The following is a 19,627-nucleotide window of genomic DNA, read 5'->3' on the forward strand; positions in this document are numbered from 1 at the left end:
ACAATCAAGTTCATCAGTTTAAACATTAAATATCTTGTCTTTGTAGTGTATTCAATTAAATATAGGTTGAACATGATTTGCAAATCATTGTATTCTGTTTTTATTTGTTTAACACAACGTCCCAACGTCATTGGAATTGGGGTTGTAAAACTGTATAAAAGGTCACTGTTGTCTTGTCCGACAGTATGCATGACGGTGGTTCCTTGTAAATTCGGAGGCCAAAGTCAGCCAAGCTCATCATTTTCAATTGAAAGAGAGAATAATTTCCCTTCGATGTAATCAAAGTCAAATTAACAGTTTCTATCATCAGCTACTTGGTGTGTGGAAGCATCAATGAAGGCTGTCTGTTTTAAGGGTCCCGAATCTGTCCCTCTGCTTTGACTCCGATGCTGAAGTGTTTTTTTTTCGATCGACAGTGTAAGACTGAATTCTTACCCTTCAAGATACATTGAAATAATTATTAACTGATCAATATAGAGGCTCGTCCAACTTCTTTGGAATTGGGGTTGTAAATAAAGACATTATTTCAGTATATTTTGTGACATTTTTGTTTGGTATGTGTGCCATGAGATTTTTGTTTTGTAAAATATGTACCTTGGCCCAATAAAGGATGGAAACCACTGCTCTAAACCTTACTGTAAATGTTTTAAGTAACATCTTCACTGTCATATACATACAAGTTTAACCGAAATTATAAGGCAATTTTCCCCCAAAATCTTGGTCGTATTCAGAAGTGTACAATCTCAGACATTCCACTTAGATGAGGTTTCATTGTACAGTAAAATTATGTTGCAGAGGGGTAGCAAGGTGGGTTAGTGGTTAGTACAGCTGCCTCAAAGTTCTGAGGTTAAGGGTTCAAGCTGGTTTTCATGTTCTAACAATGCTTGTGTGGGTTTCCTCACAAACTCCAAAAATGTGCATGTGAGTGATCCAAATTGCCCTTGTGATAGGTGTGAATATGAGTATGGATGGGTGTTTGTCTATATTTGCCCTGCAATTGGCTGTCGACAGTCCAGGTTGTACCCTACCGCTCACCCAAAGTCAGCTGGGATAGGCTCCACCTCACCTGTGCCCCTAATAAGGATAGATAATGGATGGTGTTATAAATGGATGTTGCAGAGTGAACACTTGTTCTATTACCTAGTAGAGCTTGCTTGCTAAAAACAAAAGACACCTTGAAAAGCAGCCAGATGTACACTTGTGATGATTCATCTTATGTGGCAATTGGACGTGTGAAACTGGATTTCATTGTAAAGAGGAGATGCGTGTCATTCATGATACATATTCAAGTAAAAGAAGCAGGAAGCAAGAAGGTGAAAGCTCCTGCTGGAAGGCGGGAGCTGGTACAATGACGCTGATATCGCATGTGGGGTCTCTGTCTCTTTAAGCCAGCCGCACAGCACTGCAGCATGTGGGTGCTGCAGTACAGACCGGGAGAGGGTGAGAGAAGCATTGCTATCACAGGAGTCAAGACTATGGAGGGAAATGTAACACCTCGGGATTCGGAGGCCCGAGCAAAGTGAGAGGCCAACAGGGTTTTAGAGGGGTAAGGAGTACCGGCGGAGGGGTGGCAGAGCGAGCGCAGAAGGGGCTCTTTATTCGAAGCGTGGCACCGGTGGCAGAGTGGCTGCGCTGGGATGGCAGGGGGGGGCCATGGGTGGGCTGGCCTTGGGGCAGCCCTCTGGGGGACAGAGGCAGGCGGGGGCAGCAGAGAAGGGCTAGCGAGGGTTACGGGACAATGCCCTCCAGATGGTGCCACCATGCTCCACCCATGGCACAGATAACACCTGGGCAAGACGGAGGGCGCAGGGAGACAGCGGTGGAGGGCAAGTCCAGCAGGAATGTAGGAGGTGTCACGGTGGGCAGAAAATTCCTTGGTCAGGTGTCTCTTCATCTGGAGGAGGTGAGGGGGGACTCGGAGGGGGAGGTCAGCAGCGCCTGCTTCGGGCAGGTGTCACGCCGGCTGGGACGATTTTTGAAGAGATTGCCCAAGTCTCGATCCTGGAGTGACGGCCTCAGGATCCTTCGGAGATCAGCCTCCAACGGGTCGCTGCTCCCCACCTCAGGTATGGCAGAACCAGCAGAAAACCAAGAGTTAAAGTTGTGTATTAACAGCGGTCAGTGTGGTTGTGATAAAAGGACTGATCAGTATTTTGTTCCCAAAAGTGGAGGAAGTGATGAGTGGACACTTTTTGTTTGTGTGGCTCAAAGGCAGGCTGTGGGCCAAAACATTGGCATATTGTGTGTGTATAGGTCTATCTGTGGACTGTGAACATTGCTACTGTTCTGTCTCTCTCTGTTCACTTTCTGTGCACCATCATGTTTGAACAGCCTGCACAAAGAGTACAGATGTGCTGGAATCAGCAGAATTGTGCCGTAAACAGAACAAATGAAAGAAGACTGATCTACAATCAACATAGAAAGAGAAAGCATGCTGAATATGTCTGGAAAATCCAATTGAACGATTGAATTTCATATTTGTAGCTGGATGCTTGTATGGCATCGATCTTTTCCCGTGTTTCCAAATCCAGCTCAACTAATGTAGCTTGGGACAGCAGATTGATGAATGCCTCGTGTAACTCTAGCACAAACTGTGACCAGAGTAAATACAATTGCTGGCTGCTGCAGTTTTATTGATTGCCTTCCACAGCAGGAGACTGACAGCTGAAATAAAAAAATAAATGCATAAATCAAAAAGTTGCAGCACACTTCCATGTTTTTGAGTGAAGCCCCACCACCTCCTGTGCAAACCTGATAACATCTCAAAGCAAACAGGACTTACCTAAGTGATGTCACACTGCATCCACAAAAGGCTTTAGAAAGGGGATCAATCGCACAGGCTACCGCGGAAAGATAATGGATATTTTTAGATGGCGCTCCCAGTAAGGAAACCCAGTCAATCCTCCGTCCCTCCTTCTTTGCTATCCTATAATTACCTCCTGTCACACGCATACACATTCTTGTTTGGTCCTACTTTAGGGAAATTCTCTAAACTGCTATGATTGATGTTGGGGACTTTAGCGGTTAGACATTATGACTTGGCAGAATTGTCTGCTGGGATGCAATGTCGATGGCTCAGTCACCATCATATGAACAGAGTTTAATAAATTGGTCTGGGGAATTAAGAAAAAAAAAAAAGGTTGACGGAGCTATAATAAAACATGGTTAAAGGCAGAGCGGCGGGCTTTGAAGCTAACGTGACATAGTTGCCAAACTGTGTAATTATAAGGATGATGTCGCCGCATGCTGTAATGGCCTACATGACTTTTCCCCATAGACTTAACATCTGTAACACAGATAACTGGTTGAAAGGATTGTGTCTACCCCTTGGAGAGCTGAGAGGAATTAAAACTGTTTTTATCTCCACGAATTGCAAATGGATCTGAGTTTGATCTCTGATTTAACTTGGAGGGATAAGCTCACTTAGCATTAACTAAAACATTAACCTTTAAACCTGCACCTGAAGTTATCCTTAGCCTCAACCGTATAGTTTACTTTGTCGAAAGTTGTAAAAGGGTACCAAAATAACTCAAAATAAATAAGGGCATATCACTTTTTGGCAGCCAACTGTTGGGGTACAAATCCCAGTGGTATTGCAGTCTGAAGGGTGGAGCTGGACACAATGCAGTCTGTTGATTGGCTGATAAATAATTGAAATTAAATGGATTGTGTCAGTGGGTTAAACTGCCTGATGTCACGCTATAGCTATCACTAGCCCACCTACACACCCTGTAGTGGCAACAGGCCAGAGGAGGGTTTAACGATCCAAACTATATTGTGGCTGAACTGAACTGAGTGGTAGAAACATTGGTTTTGCATCCTACAGTTAAAGTGCAAATATTCCATTGTTACTTTTTTATGGTATTTGAGTCAGAGAGTGAAAGGTGAGGATAGAAGTTCATTTTTTAGAGAGTGTTACTTCCACTGGTGCCCCCAGGGTTTTGTACCGTTAGGAGGCATTTGCTTTTTTTGACTGACAACGGATGAAAACTTTGCTGTTTAGGCAATATTCAGAGGATTAAAACACTGAAATTTGAAAGGAGGTCTGAAAAAGGAAGACAACATCGGAACATTTCAAGTGTTGAGTGTGGGTGAGTGCTTCACAACCAATACAACAAAACTAGACGGGAGTGGTGTTTTTGTGTTTGCGCTGCTAACTAATACGTGTCTTAACGTTAAAGTAAAGTAGTACTTTTCCGCACTACTTGCATACATTGAGTTTTTAAACCCACATATACCTCAACAATGTGAATTTAAAAGATGGTTTTGCATAAGCACCAGGAAAACATTCAGTTTGTGCACAGAAATGTAGTTGTTCTACATCTTTTTCAGTCATTTTTGAAGCTCCATGTGAAAGTGGATCATGTTTTGGCAACAGTGTTGTAAGTGAAATTTTTCATAAAATTGATCATTATTGGTCAAATACATCATTAGTATAACATCCACAAGCTTCATTGTCCCCATTTAACAAGCAACAGAAGGCACTACAGTCTCGATTAACTTACTCATCACGAAAGCTTTTCATCATTGTCTGAAGTTACACCGTGACATTAAAAACAAAGGTAATGGTGTGATTGCTGCCCCCATGATAGCACCACTTTGAGCCTTCAGCTGCATACATTTACAGCTCAGGCAGCAAAAATCCCTTCCCAAACTGCTCCCATTGTTTGTTTGGTGAAGTCTGCATCTGTTGCCAGACATATGGTGGGATTGACAGGGAGGAAGATGATGCAGTCATGGAGCTGAAAAGCGTCAGTAAAATATATGATCTCACATACACGCAGACAGTTTGTTACCTCACGCTTGGTAAAATGTCGCTGAGTGCTTATTAAGACATCAAGCAACAATGTGTAAGTGCATCAGTTTAATTCTTTGTGATTAGGGTTGGGCATCGTTTAAATTTGAACGATTCCAGTTCTGATTCCGGTTCCTTATTTCGATTCCGGTTACAAACTATTCTTGATTCCGATTCTTTTAGGGGGCTGGGTCAAAAAAGTGTGCATGGTTTAAATAAAAGGTGTCCAAATTATAAACATACATTTTCTTAGCAGCCCGCAGCATAGACTAAAATGAACATTTGACTCGAGGTTCTTTATAACCAGTATCAATATCAAACCTATGAACTAAAAGGCAATGTGTGTGGAACTAGCCTAATTGACTTAACATTCATTAATTAATGTTTCAGCCAAAAGTTAAATATAGCATTGTTAAAATTGTTATTTGGGACTGTTTCATCACGTCCAATGGTTTTAACTTTACTTCCTGTTTTAAGCTTGTAGCCTTTTATTTTGAAGGGTACGCACCGGAGCTCAGCATTTTGGCATGAAAAATAACTTCACATAGCACTGGTGATTTTTTAAACGGATGGAACCAAATACTATAAAACGCTGATTCCTTTCCATCCCAACCGATGAGACACAAGGTTAATTTTTGTGATACAACATTTATGTGAATTTTGTCCCAATTCATTGTAATCTAAAGTTGCTACGGTGAAGTTTTAGCCCAATGTTAAGCTTTTTTTTGTTTGTTTGTTTTGTTTTTTTCTGTCATTGGAGCTTACGTTGGTTTGAAGACTAAAATAAATGCTAAAAACCATCGGAGCAAAAGTGCAAGCAACAGTTTACCTTGTTAGCTCTCTCAATGTTGGCATAGACGTATTTTATTGTTTCACTCACCAGTTGACTGAGAGTTGACTTCACTGAAGCTCCGCACGGTGTCGGCTGAGGCTCTGAGCGCGTCAGACGCTACACATCATGAAAGCCTCCTTTGCCAATATAATCTTATTCCAAGTGTTGCACTGAGGCAACTGGTCATTCATTTTAACAAAGTTAAGACATACTTTTGTTCGCCGCCGTTGGGCACAAGCACGTCATTGTGCCCATTCTTCATTGGTTTACGCCGCTTCTTCGTTGCTTTTCGCCACTTCCTCTTCGCGGCTGGATAACTAGGCATGGAAACTGGGAACCAAATCTTTTTAATTTGAACGGTTCCAGGAGAACCGGGACATTAGTCCCGGTTCCAATCAGTTCTTGATTCTCGATGCCGAACCCTACTTGTGATAGAGTGAAGGATGTATATGCATTATCTGTGCCGAGAATATGGATAGGTCTTCCAAATGAGCTATGATAGGATGATGGGATCAGACGGCTAAAAGCTCCTCTTAATTCCTCCCTAAGACCCCTTTTGGGTTCATTAGTGACCGTGTTAATAGCATCGCTCCTGATTTAGAGTTGCCTAACCCTCCCTCCTTAACCAGATATGGTGAAACAACTTTGCGACCCCATCATGTCACTATCTGGTGCCATACAGACATCCTCCATGACCCCAAGAACCAGGCTAATCATCTTTTCCCTCCCGTCTCTGCCCCACACCTACTTTAAAACAAAAAACAAAACACCAGTTATCCCCAGTCTTTCCGTCCCTGCTTCTTAAACACCCGTCTCACATTATGGAAGATTTTGCCGATGGGAAAACATTCCGACTCTTCAGGCTTCCAAAGAACTATGAGAGCGGAGAGTTTGTGATACCAGAGATATGTCTTGAAATGTTCCACTTAGCAGGTCTCCATAGAGACAAGCTGAGAGCAGTTCACCCCCCCCCCCCCCCCCCCCCCCCCCCCACACACACACACACACACAGTGAGTGTATTATAAATTCAAATGCACCTTTTATCAAACCCAATCTCAATTGGTTTTACATTGAGATCGGGATCACTTTCACAAGGGTGAACTGGCCAAGAGGTCAGCAGCACATGACATAAGAACAGTTACAAGGAGTGACAGTGTCGATTAAAACACAGTATTTGAGGCGCAATGATGATGAACAACAAACAATTTAACATTTAAAACACATGCATTGTTCGGTGGTCTGAATCCCTAAGCAAATAACTGAAAACTAACAGTGGATTAAGTTCAGAGTTTCATAGTACTATAATATTTAATAATAATTATTATTATTATTTTAGGCGGCACGGTGGGCGACTGGTTAGAGCGTCAGCCTCACAGTTCTGAGGACCCGGGTTCAATCCCCGGCCCCGCCTGTGTGGAGTTTGCATGTTCTCCCCGTGCCTGTGTGGGTTTTCTCCAGGCACTCCGGTTTCCTCTCACATCCCAAAAACATGCATTAATTGGAGACTCTAAATTGCCCGTAGGCATGACTGTGAGTGCGAATGGTTGTTTATTTCTATGTGCCCTGCGATTGGCTGGCAACCAGTTCAGGGTGTACCCCGCCTCCTGCCCGATGACAGCTGGGATAGGCTCCAGCACGCCCGCGACCCTAGTGAGGAGAAGCGGCTCAGAAAATGGATGGATGGATGGATATTATTATTTTAGGCAAAAGTCTAGCTTTGTTGTTTTAATGACGTCTCCTACAGTAGTCCTTTTGACAGTCAAACAGTAAATAGGAGGATAGGATTCCATAAAAAAATACTAATACAAAGCTAATGGGTGGCACATGAATCAAAGGAGTATCCAAATTTTGGTGCAAAACTGGATTTCTACTCGTGTTCCTCAAGGTTGCATTCTACGTCCTCATTTGTTCATAATCTACTCTCTTCCCCTTGTAAATATTTTTTGCAATTTCCAAATGTGTAAATCATCTTTCCTTGTCACTTGGATGACGCCCAACTATGTCGCACCTCCACCTTTTCAACAACTTCCAGCTCTCATTTGTTTACTGTAAATCAAATCCTTGTTCTCCCACAACTTGCTAATGATAAAAGTGCAATGCTTCTCGATAAAGTAGTGCAAAATCCACCCTCTGGCTGTCATCCTCAATAACGCATTGTTTTTTACGTCTCACAACTATGTCTACGTACTTCCATATAACTGGAGTCTCCTACATCCTTCCCTTCACATCACCCACAATTCTCGTTCACTCCTTGTTATATCCGGAGTCGATTATGGAAATTCTCTTCTACATGGTCTTCCACACAAAGCATTCCATATTTTAATTTTTCTTTTTAGAATTCTGCAGCTCTCTCATCATTGCCAGGAACTCTCCCATGAATCATATCACTTTGACACTTCATTCTTGAATCAATTGTGCTCAAATAGTTTTAAAATGCCACATATATAATAAATATTGCAATATTGTATTATTATTTTGTAAGTATGCACCAGAAGGGCTTTGGTAACCATTTGCAATGTGGTCAGGTCACATTTTGTTAATTTACTGTATTGTGAGGTGTTTTTATTATTTCACTTCTCTGATGCAGTTTTATAGAGTAACTCCATCACATTATCACTGTTTCTGTTAGTACAGCTCTTGTTTGGGATCTCATTATATTCTGCAGGTAGCATTATGGTTCCAAAACACCCTCATCTCATTGCGTTGTTTTTCTATCATTGTCAATCAACATCCTCACTTCTCTGTCTGGAGGCAGTGTCAGTTTAGAAGTGGTCTGACTGGAAGGGTGGGATGAGGGCCATGTTTAAGTGTGGCGATGATGATGGCGATGGTAGTGGTTGGCTGCATCTCTTGCTATGGAAGAGCCTCAGCTGAGGTCAGTGTACTATAGCAACACACAACTTTGCAGTACACCTAAACTGTCTTCATAACCCATCCATATATCCTACACATTCAGTATCATATTTATACAATCAGAAAAAAATAAGACAAACATGTTGCCATGATAAAAACAAGGCAAATAAAAACTGACAGTTATTGGATTTGTTAAACAGTTTTCTGAGTTTCAAGTTGTACACCTTGAAGCTTCTGCTCTAATAAAAGCAACGAGATTTCAATCATGTCAAAACGATTGCAAGGGAAACTTGGCGATCCATACTGAAGCAATCAGTGACACCATGAAAAGTCGGTGGAGGAAAAAAAAGTGGACATGAAACTGAAACTTGACCCCAGTAGTTGAGCAAAACCGGTCTTTTCTCATCTTAATGTCAGATTTCAATGTTTGTGTAACAACAAAACTTTGCCCAGAAACCCCTCAGAGTTCTCACACTACGCCATAAATACCAACAACACATTGTCAACGATGTCACACTAGGAACAAACTAAATTGTCAACACTCCTCACTGACCTTTACAGACATGTGGGTCCAATAACATTCACAAAGCCAGAAATACTTTGTATGCAAGCAACAAAGTGGATCAATTTAAACTGCATACACTAACAATGCTACAGGTCTCGTAGCCACTGAAACTTGTATCTGTTATTATTATCTTCACGTTGTCTTTTATTCTGTCATTGTTGTGGATTTTTATGTTTGCTTATTGGATATTAACATCTATTTTTTTAGAATGGCTATATTCATTGCATTAGGACTACAGACAATACAGTCATGCCAAAAATATTGGTACTGGTGCCAATATATTAAAAGCACGACTCTATGTTTGTGGTAATTCACCTACTGATCTCATACACGTGACCAACATAACAAAAGTCCCTATTGTTTTTAAAGACTGGAAATTTGAGAGAGTTGTTTTCTTGTCTGATTTCTTTGGCTATGCTGAATCAGAATGCATGAATTGATGTGACAAACCAAATTTAGATTTAACATAACAACGTTGGTCCCATTTAGCTTGGCTATGTCTTCATTTAATTTCATGTCAGTGTTGTTATTTTGTAGTATCTGACTGCAATGTTCCCTTGGATGCTAAAGAAAATGTCGGTAAGTGTTTTCTGAAACCTTTTAGCAATTAAGAGATAAATCTGTTAATGCTCAAATATAGCTGCACTCTTTAAGTATTATTATTGTTTAGTGTAACGCATATCCTCAACTTCTGTGGCTTTATTTTATCGGTGTGGTTGTTTGATGCATTATCATCCCACTGTGTGGGCATGTCACAAAGGAAAATGTCCGATTGTTTCTGGTGTTTTCCTCACACTTCACTCAACAGTAAGACAGTCAAACACTCCTCCCAAGGTTGTAGCTGAGCCAGCCAACAATAACCGTCACGTCTAGGGTTGAATGCTACAGCAGCGATTTCTGACTGTGATTCAGTTGGTGTTTGCCATGTGGGGCCGCAGGGAGCGGGGTGAATACAGGCGGGGGGGGGGGGGGGGGGTCCCGGTTTAAAGCATAAAAATATTTGGAAGTTAAAAAGAAAGCACACTCGATTACTGCTGTATTTATTGTTATTGTTTTAGATTTTGGCAGAAAGGTGGGCAACTGATCTGCCTCACAGTCCGAGGTTCAGGGTTTGAATCTCGGCGTTCATTCTCTCCAGGTACTCAGATTTTCTCCCACATTCCCCAAAAAATCCATGTTAGGTTAAATTGTCCATAGGTGTGAGTGTGAATGCTTATTTGTCTATATTTTCCCTGCGATTGGAAGGCGAACAGTTCGTGTAACCTGCCTCTCGCCCAACGTCACCTGGGATAGGCTCCAGCTCACCCATGAATGACCCTGATGAGGATAAGCGAAATAGAAAATGGATGGATGGATATTTACTGTAATTATAACTTTAAGATTGTGATAGACTACGACATGTTCTGACTTACAAATTTGGGTTACGTCGCTATAGTAGGAACAGAAATCCGCCATAATCTGAGGACCCCCTGTACAAGGATGCGAGGATATGGTTTAACATGTTCCATTTAGTTTGAAGGAAAGTTACTGCTTTTTATCTGTGTGGTTCCAAAAGCATACCTCCTGAGGGATGAGCTGTGTTATTTTTCAAATGAGCTCACGCTAAATGAAGGCAGGAAAGGAGTTTCTGGCTTCCTTTCCTCTTCGTGTTTCCTTTCTCTGCTGTCTTTCTGCAGTGACCTCCAAACAGAGGTGAGCACAGCACAAACGCTTATCTGAGCGCTCGCCTTTCCCCTGACACTTCCCTGCTGTCAGCAAGACGCTGCATCCCTGTGCCATCACTCCCTGTTCTCCATCACTTGCATCCTCTGTTACACATACCAACTCTTCACGCAAGGCTTCTGAACTGTGTGTACTCTGTGAAACCTCTAGTCACACTTTACAGTACAACGCCCAAAAGGCCGTATAATTCGGAAACAGACAAATTTATTTAGAAAATGTAAATTGTATTTATCACATTTTTTTTCAATGTGTGAAACAGTGTTACCGGGATATTATATTTAAAGTATGTCTAGTAAAACGGGAGAATTATGGAGAAACGCAGCAAACATAAACATGGTCGCGCATATTAGAGACAGTTTACGTACTTTTGGTGGTGCTGTTGTGGTCAGCAACAGAGTTCAAATGGGATTATCAGTTAAATGTCCATTTGAATTGTCAATGAACTGAGATACTGTAGGCGGCACTGGACGACTGGTTAGCCCATCCGCCTCACAGTTCTGAGGTGGGTTTTTACCAGGTACTTCGGTTTCCTCCCACATTCCAAAAACATACATAATAGATTAATTGAAGACAATTACTGATTAATTAAATCAGTTGATTTATTTATTAATAATCAAGAACAAATTTATTGTATAAGATTTTTTGGCTAAAATTGTATGTGCTGCATCCAAATATCACATTGGTTTTGTTCAATCAGGTCAACTTTTTGAACTATGGCCACGTTTTTGTTTACATGTACAGGTATTTCCACTTCAGAGGATCAAATAAATAGAGGTTCGTGCACTGAATTTTGAACAATGATGACTTAACATTCAATTTACAGTTACTTACTTTTATCAATGTCTACTATTCAATTTACAGTTAGCAAGGTTCGTAACATTTGATTAATAAACTTTTAACAACTTAATAAATGAACAACTTGGCATAAATACCTGAAATGCATGTAATTTTTTAATTCAGCGACGCAAAATCGTCCTAAATCTGTAATCTCAACATTGATAGTTTTTTAGTATGGATAAGCGGTACAGAAAATGGATGGATGGATACATTTAATACATAAAAGATATGTATATACATGTATATTTACTACTCATTTTTCCTGATGGAAAAAGGGAGGCATCTATTTGAGGGGCGGCACGGTGGAAAGGACTGGTTAGCACATCTGCCTCAAAGTTCTGAGGATCCGGGTTCAAATCCGGCCCCGCCTGTGTGGAGTTTGCATGTTCTCCCCGTGCCTGTGTGGGTTTTCTCCAGGTACTGCGGTTTCCTCCCACATTCCAAAAACATGCATGGTAGGTTAACTGAAGACTCTAAATTGCCCGTAGGTCTGAATGTGAGTGAGAATGGTTGTTTGTTTATATGTGCCCTGCGATTGGCTGGGGACCGGTTCAGGTTGTACCCCGCCTCTCGTCCAGAATCAGCTGAGATAGGCTCCAGCACACCCGCGACCCTAGTGATGTGGAAAATGGATGGGTGGCTCTATTTGAGGGAGTTTTTATGTTACTGTATTATCCTTTATTTACAGTATCTCTCAGTCGTCAACTTACTGTACCACAGCTTCTGTTAGAGGGATGGCCTCTATTTGAGATATCGCCCTACAATATGATCACAAAGAAGCTTGTTGCCATGGTTACAGTGCTTACGCAGTACTCTTTCTGTCTGTCTCTCTTTTATGTATTTTCTGTCTATCTGTGCCAGAACTGTGCACTGTTGTATCATGAAAGTTGTTCGAAGAAACGTTTTTTAAATGACCTATGACTGCATCTCTAGCCTGCAGTTTATTTAGTGAGTCTCCTGTGTGAAAAATAAAAAGATTATGAATCAGTGCCACCTCCAAGCTGCAGTCCTATCTTTGCCTCCCAGCTTTTAAAATCTCCTTTTTTCTTTTGCATGGACTGTGTTACCAAAGGCAAAGTCGAGAGATGTGAGACTAAGAGTTTATACAAAGCCTCTGGCCACAACAAATTTATTTTGGGGACGTTTTAGGAGCAGAATGTAAATATGTTCATTTCTAGCCTAGCAGTAAAAGATAGTTAACCATGCCAGTGCTACTATTTCAGTACCTTATGTATATAAGCAGACTGTCAGTATTCTAGTGTACTCAATTGTGTGGTATACATTACCATATCTTTGCGTGTCTTTGCACAATGTGGGCAGTTTGAAGCACCAGGTTTATTTACTCAGTAGCATTTGTTCTCTGCAAAAAAACAAACAAATCTAAAACATGTAATATTACAGTGCTTTTATATAGATCTATTAACACTAAAATGTTATCAGTGGTATAATATGTTTACCCAGATATGTTTTTTATATTCTCTTGCAATTGTCATAAATTTAGTTGAGAGTTTGTATTTTACCACTAGAGAGAGCTATTGTCCCTATTTTAAAGGAGTTTTGCATTTATGCAGAGGTTTTCCAGGTGTAGGACAATGAGCCTCCCTTTGAAAAAAATATGTTTACATTTTCAGTTGAACACAGTTACGCTCCGATTGACTTCAATATGGATTTTATGAATGCTAAATTACACTCAACCCAACGTTTTCCCACATTTAAGCTTCAATTGTGTGCTATTATTATTTTGTGGTTGTTGGTGCACGTACTGTTGAATGTATACAGATCATTAAAAACATCTTCAGAACATTCGTTTAAAATTTGAGTTTAAAAAATGCTACGTTATTCTCTTTCTAACATTCCCACTTAAATCATGGATCTTATGGTGTTTAAATACGTAAACAAATTTTTAAAGAGCCCATTTCAGGTAAAAAATATCACTGCTGATTTTTGTTTCACTGTCTCAAAACTCTCAATATCAGCCATGGGCTAAAACCGAAAACGCAAACAACAACAGCATCAAAAAAGAACTGTCTCATATCTCTGGAGGAACGAGAACCAAATTAACTTTGTCATGGCATAGCATCTGTCACGGCATGTAAGGTGATTTTAAGATATTTTCCAAAACAGTGTTAGACCAATAGCATAATATCATCTGTATTGTGTACTTAGGCTGACTTTTGTGTTTTTGCATTCATCAGACTGCACGTACACCTGCCATCTGGAGTGTGAGAGACAGGTCCAGCTGGACTGCAACCAGAGGGACAATGTGCCTGAAGAAACTAATTTTCCCAGAAGCCACTCCTCCACAGCAGAACACAAAGTAAGCATTTTGAATATAAAGTACATATCCATTGCATGTAGAATAGAGTTACTTGTGCCATTTTAGAGGCACTGGCAACCTGTGTTCATGTGCGTGTGTGTCAGTTAATTGCACAGTACCTCAGCATCTCTTCAAGCCCACACTTTTACGTAACCCGCTCTTCTTTCATGACCCCTCCTCACCAATAAATAGAAGGACTTCTAAATGTGAATCAGACCTCCATTACTGTCATAATTTGCAGATCAGGAGTTATCTGGTATAGTTATATAAGTCACTTCTCCAGGTCCTTTTATCTGTTGTGTGCTAAGCATGCATAGTGCTCTTGGCATCCCAGCTGCAGTCACCCACACAGTTGTGGTTCAACACACACACACACGGTTTACTTACACACACAGGCGCGAGTCATTCAAACGCACGGACCTGCAGCATAATGTCAGCAGCCAGTGGGCAGATGAAACAAAATTAGAACCCCTGGTAGCAAGCCAGGTAGTACTCCACTTCCAGAGAGCGTGAACAAACCCACTCCTATTATCACACTGACCTAAAAAATGTTTAAGGGAGGAAGTGACAAAGTGATGGCTATTTTTTTACCAAATGTCATAACAATTATGGAATCTATAGTTGTATGAGTGGAACCACTGCTTAATGATTGGATTTACCGTGGTGAATACAGCTCACTGGTACTGCGGAGTAGGAAGAGAGAAGGCAATTTATTTCCCTGCAGTATTCTTCACTCTCTCGCTACCGTTTGCTCTCCTTTATGGCTCAATGTGTGTGTTAGTTTTAGGCCTCCCTCAATTGTGTGTATGTCAGCAGAAAACGATCCTCTTTGGGGCCGTTACTGTTGGGAAATTATTTGCATGATCATGTGTAGGGTTACGCTTTGTGTGCTTGTGTATGGGATATACTGTGTAATGCTGAGTTGCATCCAAAGAACACCATACCTACTGTGAAGCATGGGGGTGGAAACATCATGCTTTGGGGTTGTTTTTCTGCAAAGGGACCAGGACAACTGAACCGTGTAAAGGAAAGAATGAATGGGGCCATGTATCGTGAGATTTTGAGTGAAAACCTCTTTCCATCAGCAAGGGCATTGAAGATGAAACGTGGCTGGGTCTTTCAGCATGACAATGATCCCAAACACATCTCCCGGACAACAAATGAGTGGCTTCATAAGAAGCATTTCAAGGTCCTGGAGTGTCCTAGCCAGTCTCCAGATCTCAACGCCAGATAAAATCTTTGGAGGGGGTTGAAACTCTGTGTTGCCCAGCCACAGCTCCAAAACATCACTGCTCTAGAGGAGATCTGCATGGAGGAATGGGCCAAAATACCAGCTACAGTATGTGAAAACCTTGTGAACACTTACAGAAAACGTTTGACCTCTGTCATTGCCAACAAAGGGTATATAACAAAGTATTGAGATGAACTTTTGTTATTGACCAAATACTTATTTTCCACCATAATTTGCTAATAAATTCTTTAAAAATCAGACTGTGATTTTCTGGAAATTCATTTTTTTGTTTTGATTTTTTTTCTTTTCCCCCTCTCATTTTGTCTCTCATCGTTGAGGTATACCCATGATCAAAACTGCAGGCCTCTCTCATTTAAAATGGGAGAACGTGCACAATTGGTGGCTGACGAAATATATATGTGTGTTTGTGTGTGTATATGTGTGTGTGTAATTATATAGTGAATAATATATATATATATATATTATATATATATTATATAGTGAATAATAATATATATATATAATTATACTATATAATTTGTTTACTTAATGCTTGCTATATTTGCTGTCATTTTTGTCAATATGAACATGTAGTGAGCTGAAATGACATTCCAGGTTTGATGTGTTAGAATAAAGCAGGGACGTCTGACAGCAGAGGCTTCCCATTTTGTGGTACAAAAATATAATTTCTCATATTCATTTTAAACATTATATGCTCCTTTTGTTTGTGTTTTTCTTTGTTTTCCCGGCTCTGTGATTTAAACGGTAGTGCTGGCTGGATGCGGAACAGCTAGTACTACTAGCCTAGTACCAATTTACAGCTAACAAACAATAAATATTCCTTAAAGTTGTATAATCTCATTAGAATTATCCACGCATTTATTTTCTATACATTTGTCCTGGTTAGAGTGAGCTGGAGCCTATCCCAGCTGACTTTGTGCGAGAGGCAGGGTACACCCTGGACTGACTGGCAGTGAATTGCAAGGCACATGCAGTCAAACCACCATTCACACTCACATTTATGGGTAAAATTAAGTAGTATTAAGTATTCAATGAACATAACATGCGTTTTTTTGGATTGTGGGAGGAAGTCGGAGTACCTGGAGAAACCCACGCAAGAACAGGGAGAACATGCTGAACCTCTAATTGAACCTCTCAACTGTGTGACAGACAAAAATGATCTCTGCTTCAAAATTAGTGGCCCTCAACGATTCTTTTCAGAAGCACATTTTTAAAAGCCGAGAACCTTTAAACACTTAGAACGGTTAGAAATTGACTGTCAGATGAACCATGTATTGGACAATCCTGTTTTACTGGTTCCTGTTGGGAATCACTCATGAGTCCCGGTCATAGAACAGCAGTATACTGTATGTGCTCTTTGCATTCCCATTGGTTTCTGTTGTAGACTTTTACATGCAGCAGCTAGATGCATGACAGTCATCTTTCCCCATGGTCGCACTGTATACGTGTCTTACTGTCACTGGAGTTCAGTTGTGGTACGCACAGTATGTAAAACAGATCACTCATCGACATTTCCCTCGCTTGCTCTCAGTTAGAGGAAGTGGTGTTGCACTGCAGAGAGAACAAGACAGAGAGAGAGAAGGGGGAGGGTGCGCTGATAACCACAGATGGTCGAGCAAGGCTGCACAAGAGAGTGAGCGAGGAAAGCGGGTGCAGAGAAAGAGGAGGAGAGGGAGGCATCAGTCTCTTGTTTTGCATTGCCAAAGAGAGACATTGAAGAGGTGAACGTACATGGAGGCGGTGGCTCTGCCCAATGCTTCGTTGCTGCACATCGTGGATGTGCCGCTCTCCGAGCTGGATACGCTCTCCCTTCATATAAACATCAGCATCACTGAGATACTTTTCAAGAAGACAACAGGATGTGGTATCGCATGCACACATTGGTGACCGTTAGTTTGCAAGTGTAGCAAGTACCTGTCAGGTGGTTTAACTTGACACCCAGCTGTAAAGTGACTCCAGGACACCAGGGCCAGGTAATCTCATTCTGAGAGGTTTGACGCGTATGCATGTGCAGGTTTATATATGGTGCCAGAGCAACAAACACTCGGGGAGGAAGTGACACATCTATGTTGGTTCTCAGATTTCCTGGTCTCCCCCTACAATCGCTGTTACAGGTGGGACTTAAAACACTCTAAGGGAGTCTAGTTAGGCTGAGGCGGGACTTTGTCGAACTCTGCCGGACCTCTCCATGACTGTCAACACGGAGCTGACCCCCTCCATGACCAGCAGTAATAGCATGAGCAGCGGGTACTGCAGCCTGGACGATGAGAGCGAAGACTTCACTTTCTTCACGGCCAAGACGTCGTTCATCCGTAAACCCAAGCATTCTGTTAAGGTACAGAACTTTTGTGGATATCGGTGGTGCCGAAGCAAATGAGTCGCTGGTGGTTTTTTATTTTTATTTTTTTTATTACTATTTGGGTGAAAAAAACGAAGGCAATGAAAGCAGAAGTTTGAGGAGGAAGTGGTTAGGACACTGTAGGCAGTCTCTTGCTACATGTATGCATGGGAAGTCATACATCATTTAGCAATATTGATCACTTCAGCCTTGTCCATCAACCTTGGTGCCTCATATACCACCGCATCTATCATATGTGAGGCACACATGGATCTAACATTGTGGCATGTTTGAGCTGTGAAGGCCATGACATGTATTTTTAACAGAGTTAATGTCAACCTCAGTGCGTGGGAGACGTTTCCGTAGAAACAAAGCCGATACGCTAGCACTTGACTGTTGTGTGTGTGTGTGTGTGTGTGTATGTGCGCGCGCGCACACGTGTTGGCCACTGCTTAACTGGAGCAAGTCATTTTTTTTGTAGTTACCATGGCAACTTTTTTTTTTTTTTTTTTTTTTTTGATCAGCATGTACACCCATAAACGTGACATTTGCTTGTGGCAATACTGTGCATGTTATTGCTCTTGAAAGAGCACAGACCCTCACCTCATCACCAAATTATAAAGTGTATTGTACTTTTGTACTCCGATACTACGACACCGATACAAGTTTGCCAGTCTGACATAAACCTTTAGGGTAGGAGCTATGCCAGCCGAGCTGAGATACTTTAAGGTAAACAGACATGCTTTACAACACATTTGGCCGACTGCAAATTATGTAGAAAAACATACGGTTGGATATGAAAATGTTAATAATGTTAATTTAATTTTATATAATAAATAATAGGCGGCACGGTGAGCGAGTGGTTAGCACATCTGTCTCACAGTTCTGAGTACCCGGGTTCATATCCGGCCTCGCCTGTGTGGAGTTTGCGTGTTCTCCCTGTGCCTGCGTGGGTTTTCTCCAGGTACTCCAGTTTCCTCCCACATCCCAAAAACATGCATGCTATGTTGATTAAAGACTCTAAATTTCCTGTAGCTGTGAATGTGAGTGCAAATGGTTGTTTGTTTGTGCCCTGCGATTGGCTGGCGACCAGTTCAAGGTGTACCCCGCCTCTTGCCTAGAGTTAGCTGGGATAGGCTCCAGCACACTGGCGACCCTAGTGAGGATAAGCGGTCCCAAAAATTAATGAATGAATTAAATAATAATATAATTTTAGCTAAACTTATGCCATATTGTGTTTTGATTTCTGAACAATATTTTGTTGAAATAAAACTAATTTACATCACAAGTGCAAGACATAATAATCAAGTATCTGTGGGGAAAAAAAAAGTGGTTTTGGTGCCTCCCTAGTAATTATTTTTTGCAATTTGCTTGACCAAGATAAATGCAGGCTCACCCATGAAGAAGAATCCACATGTAATGCAGTGAAAAAAAATTGCTTCTTGTCATGTGGAACCTGCGCATAGGGATGAGCACAGTAATCAATTAAGTGATCATGAAGAATTTAGATTGTTTAGAATAGATTTGAGAATTGAAGTGGGAAAGTGGAGTGCATGCTATGTCAATACCATTTACAAATGTTGTTGTTACACCACATAAATACAGTAGGTTTGTCAAAACAAGATTTTTCTGAAATGTACTTTATACAAATGTCCTTATTTAAAAGAGAACAGTTAATTGATTCTTTTTCACCACAGTCAAGGAAATGTAATCTTGTGTGCATCCTTAATCTTGCAAGACCTTATTTCAGTGAGATGCTAAAGGAGTGTGTTTTGCTTTTCCATCATACCAATCATATTTTCCCACGTTTGGTAGATTTTGTTATGGTCAGATGAAACCAAGGTTGAACTTTTTGCCATAATTCCAATCGGTAAATTGGCAGTTGAACATTGCTCATCATCAAAATAACACCCTGCCTAAAGTGAAGCGCGGTGGTGGCAGCATCATATTTGGTGCTGGTTTTCTTAGCTAAACTAATCTTTTAAGATAATTTTAGGTAGTTTAGACAAGGTGGAGGGAATTATGAAGTTTGAAGTAGCACTCAGTGTTAGCACAAAACCTTCAGGCTTCTGCTTGAAGGCTAAACAATGTCAGAAAAAGCCTACTAGAACAACT

At 41.1% G+C, this 19,627-nt stretch overlaps 1 protein-coding gene across 4 annotated transcripts in view; it reads left to right on the forward strand.

The window, feature by feature from the left end:
- Positions 1 to 19,627, forward strand: part of rassf5 (Ras association domain family member 5) — a 41,064-nt gene that overhangs the window by 8,848 nt on the left and 12,589 nt on the right. Inside the window, exons 1-2 of one of the 4 annotated variants that reach the window (XM_061784927.1) lie at positions 45 to 2,066; positions 13,801 to 13,922. In XM_061784927.1, the coding sequence (XP_061640911.1) occupies positions 1,739 to 2,066; positions 13,801 to 13,922 (450 nt within the window). In that variant the 5' untranslated portion in view covers positions 45 to 1,738. Of the gene's footprint in view, positions 1 to 44; positions 2,067 to 13,800; positions 13,923 to 16,673; positions 17,510 to 19,627 lie in introns of those variants that run through there. The other 3 variants (XM_061784929.1, XM_061784926.1, XM_061784928.1) reach the window with 3 other exon arrangements.

The sequence above is a fragment of the Phyllopteryx taeniolatus genome, chromosome 9 (assembly GCF_024500385.1).
Source record: "Phyllopteryx taeniolatus isolate TA_2022b chromosome 9, UOR_Ptae_1.2, whole genome shotgun sequence".
In the NCBI taxonomy this organism is placed as follows: domain Eukaryota; kingdom Metazoa; phylum Chordata; class Actinopteri; order Syngnathiformes; family Syngnathidae; genus Phyllopteryx; species Phyllopteryx taeniolatus.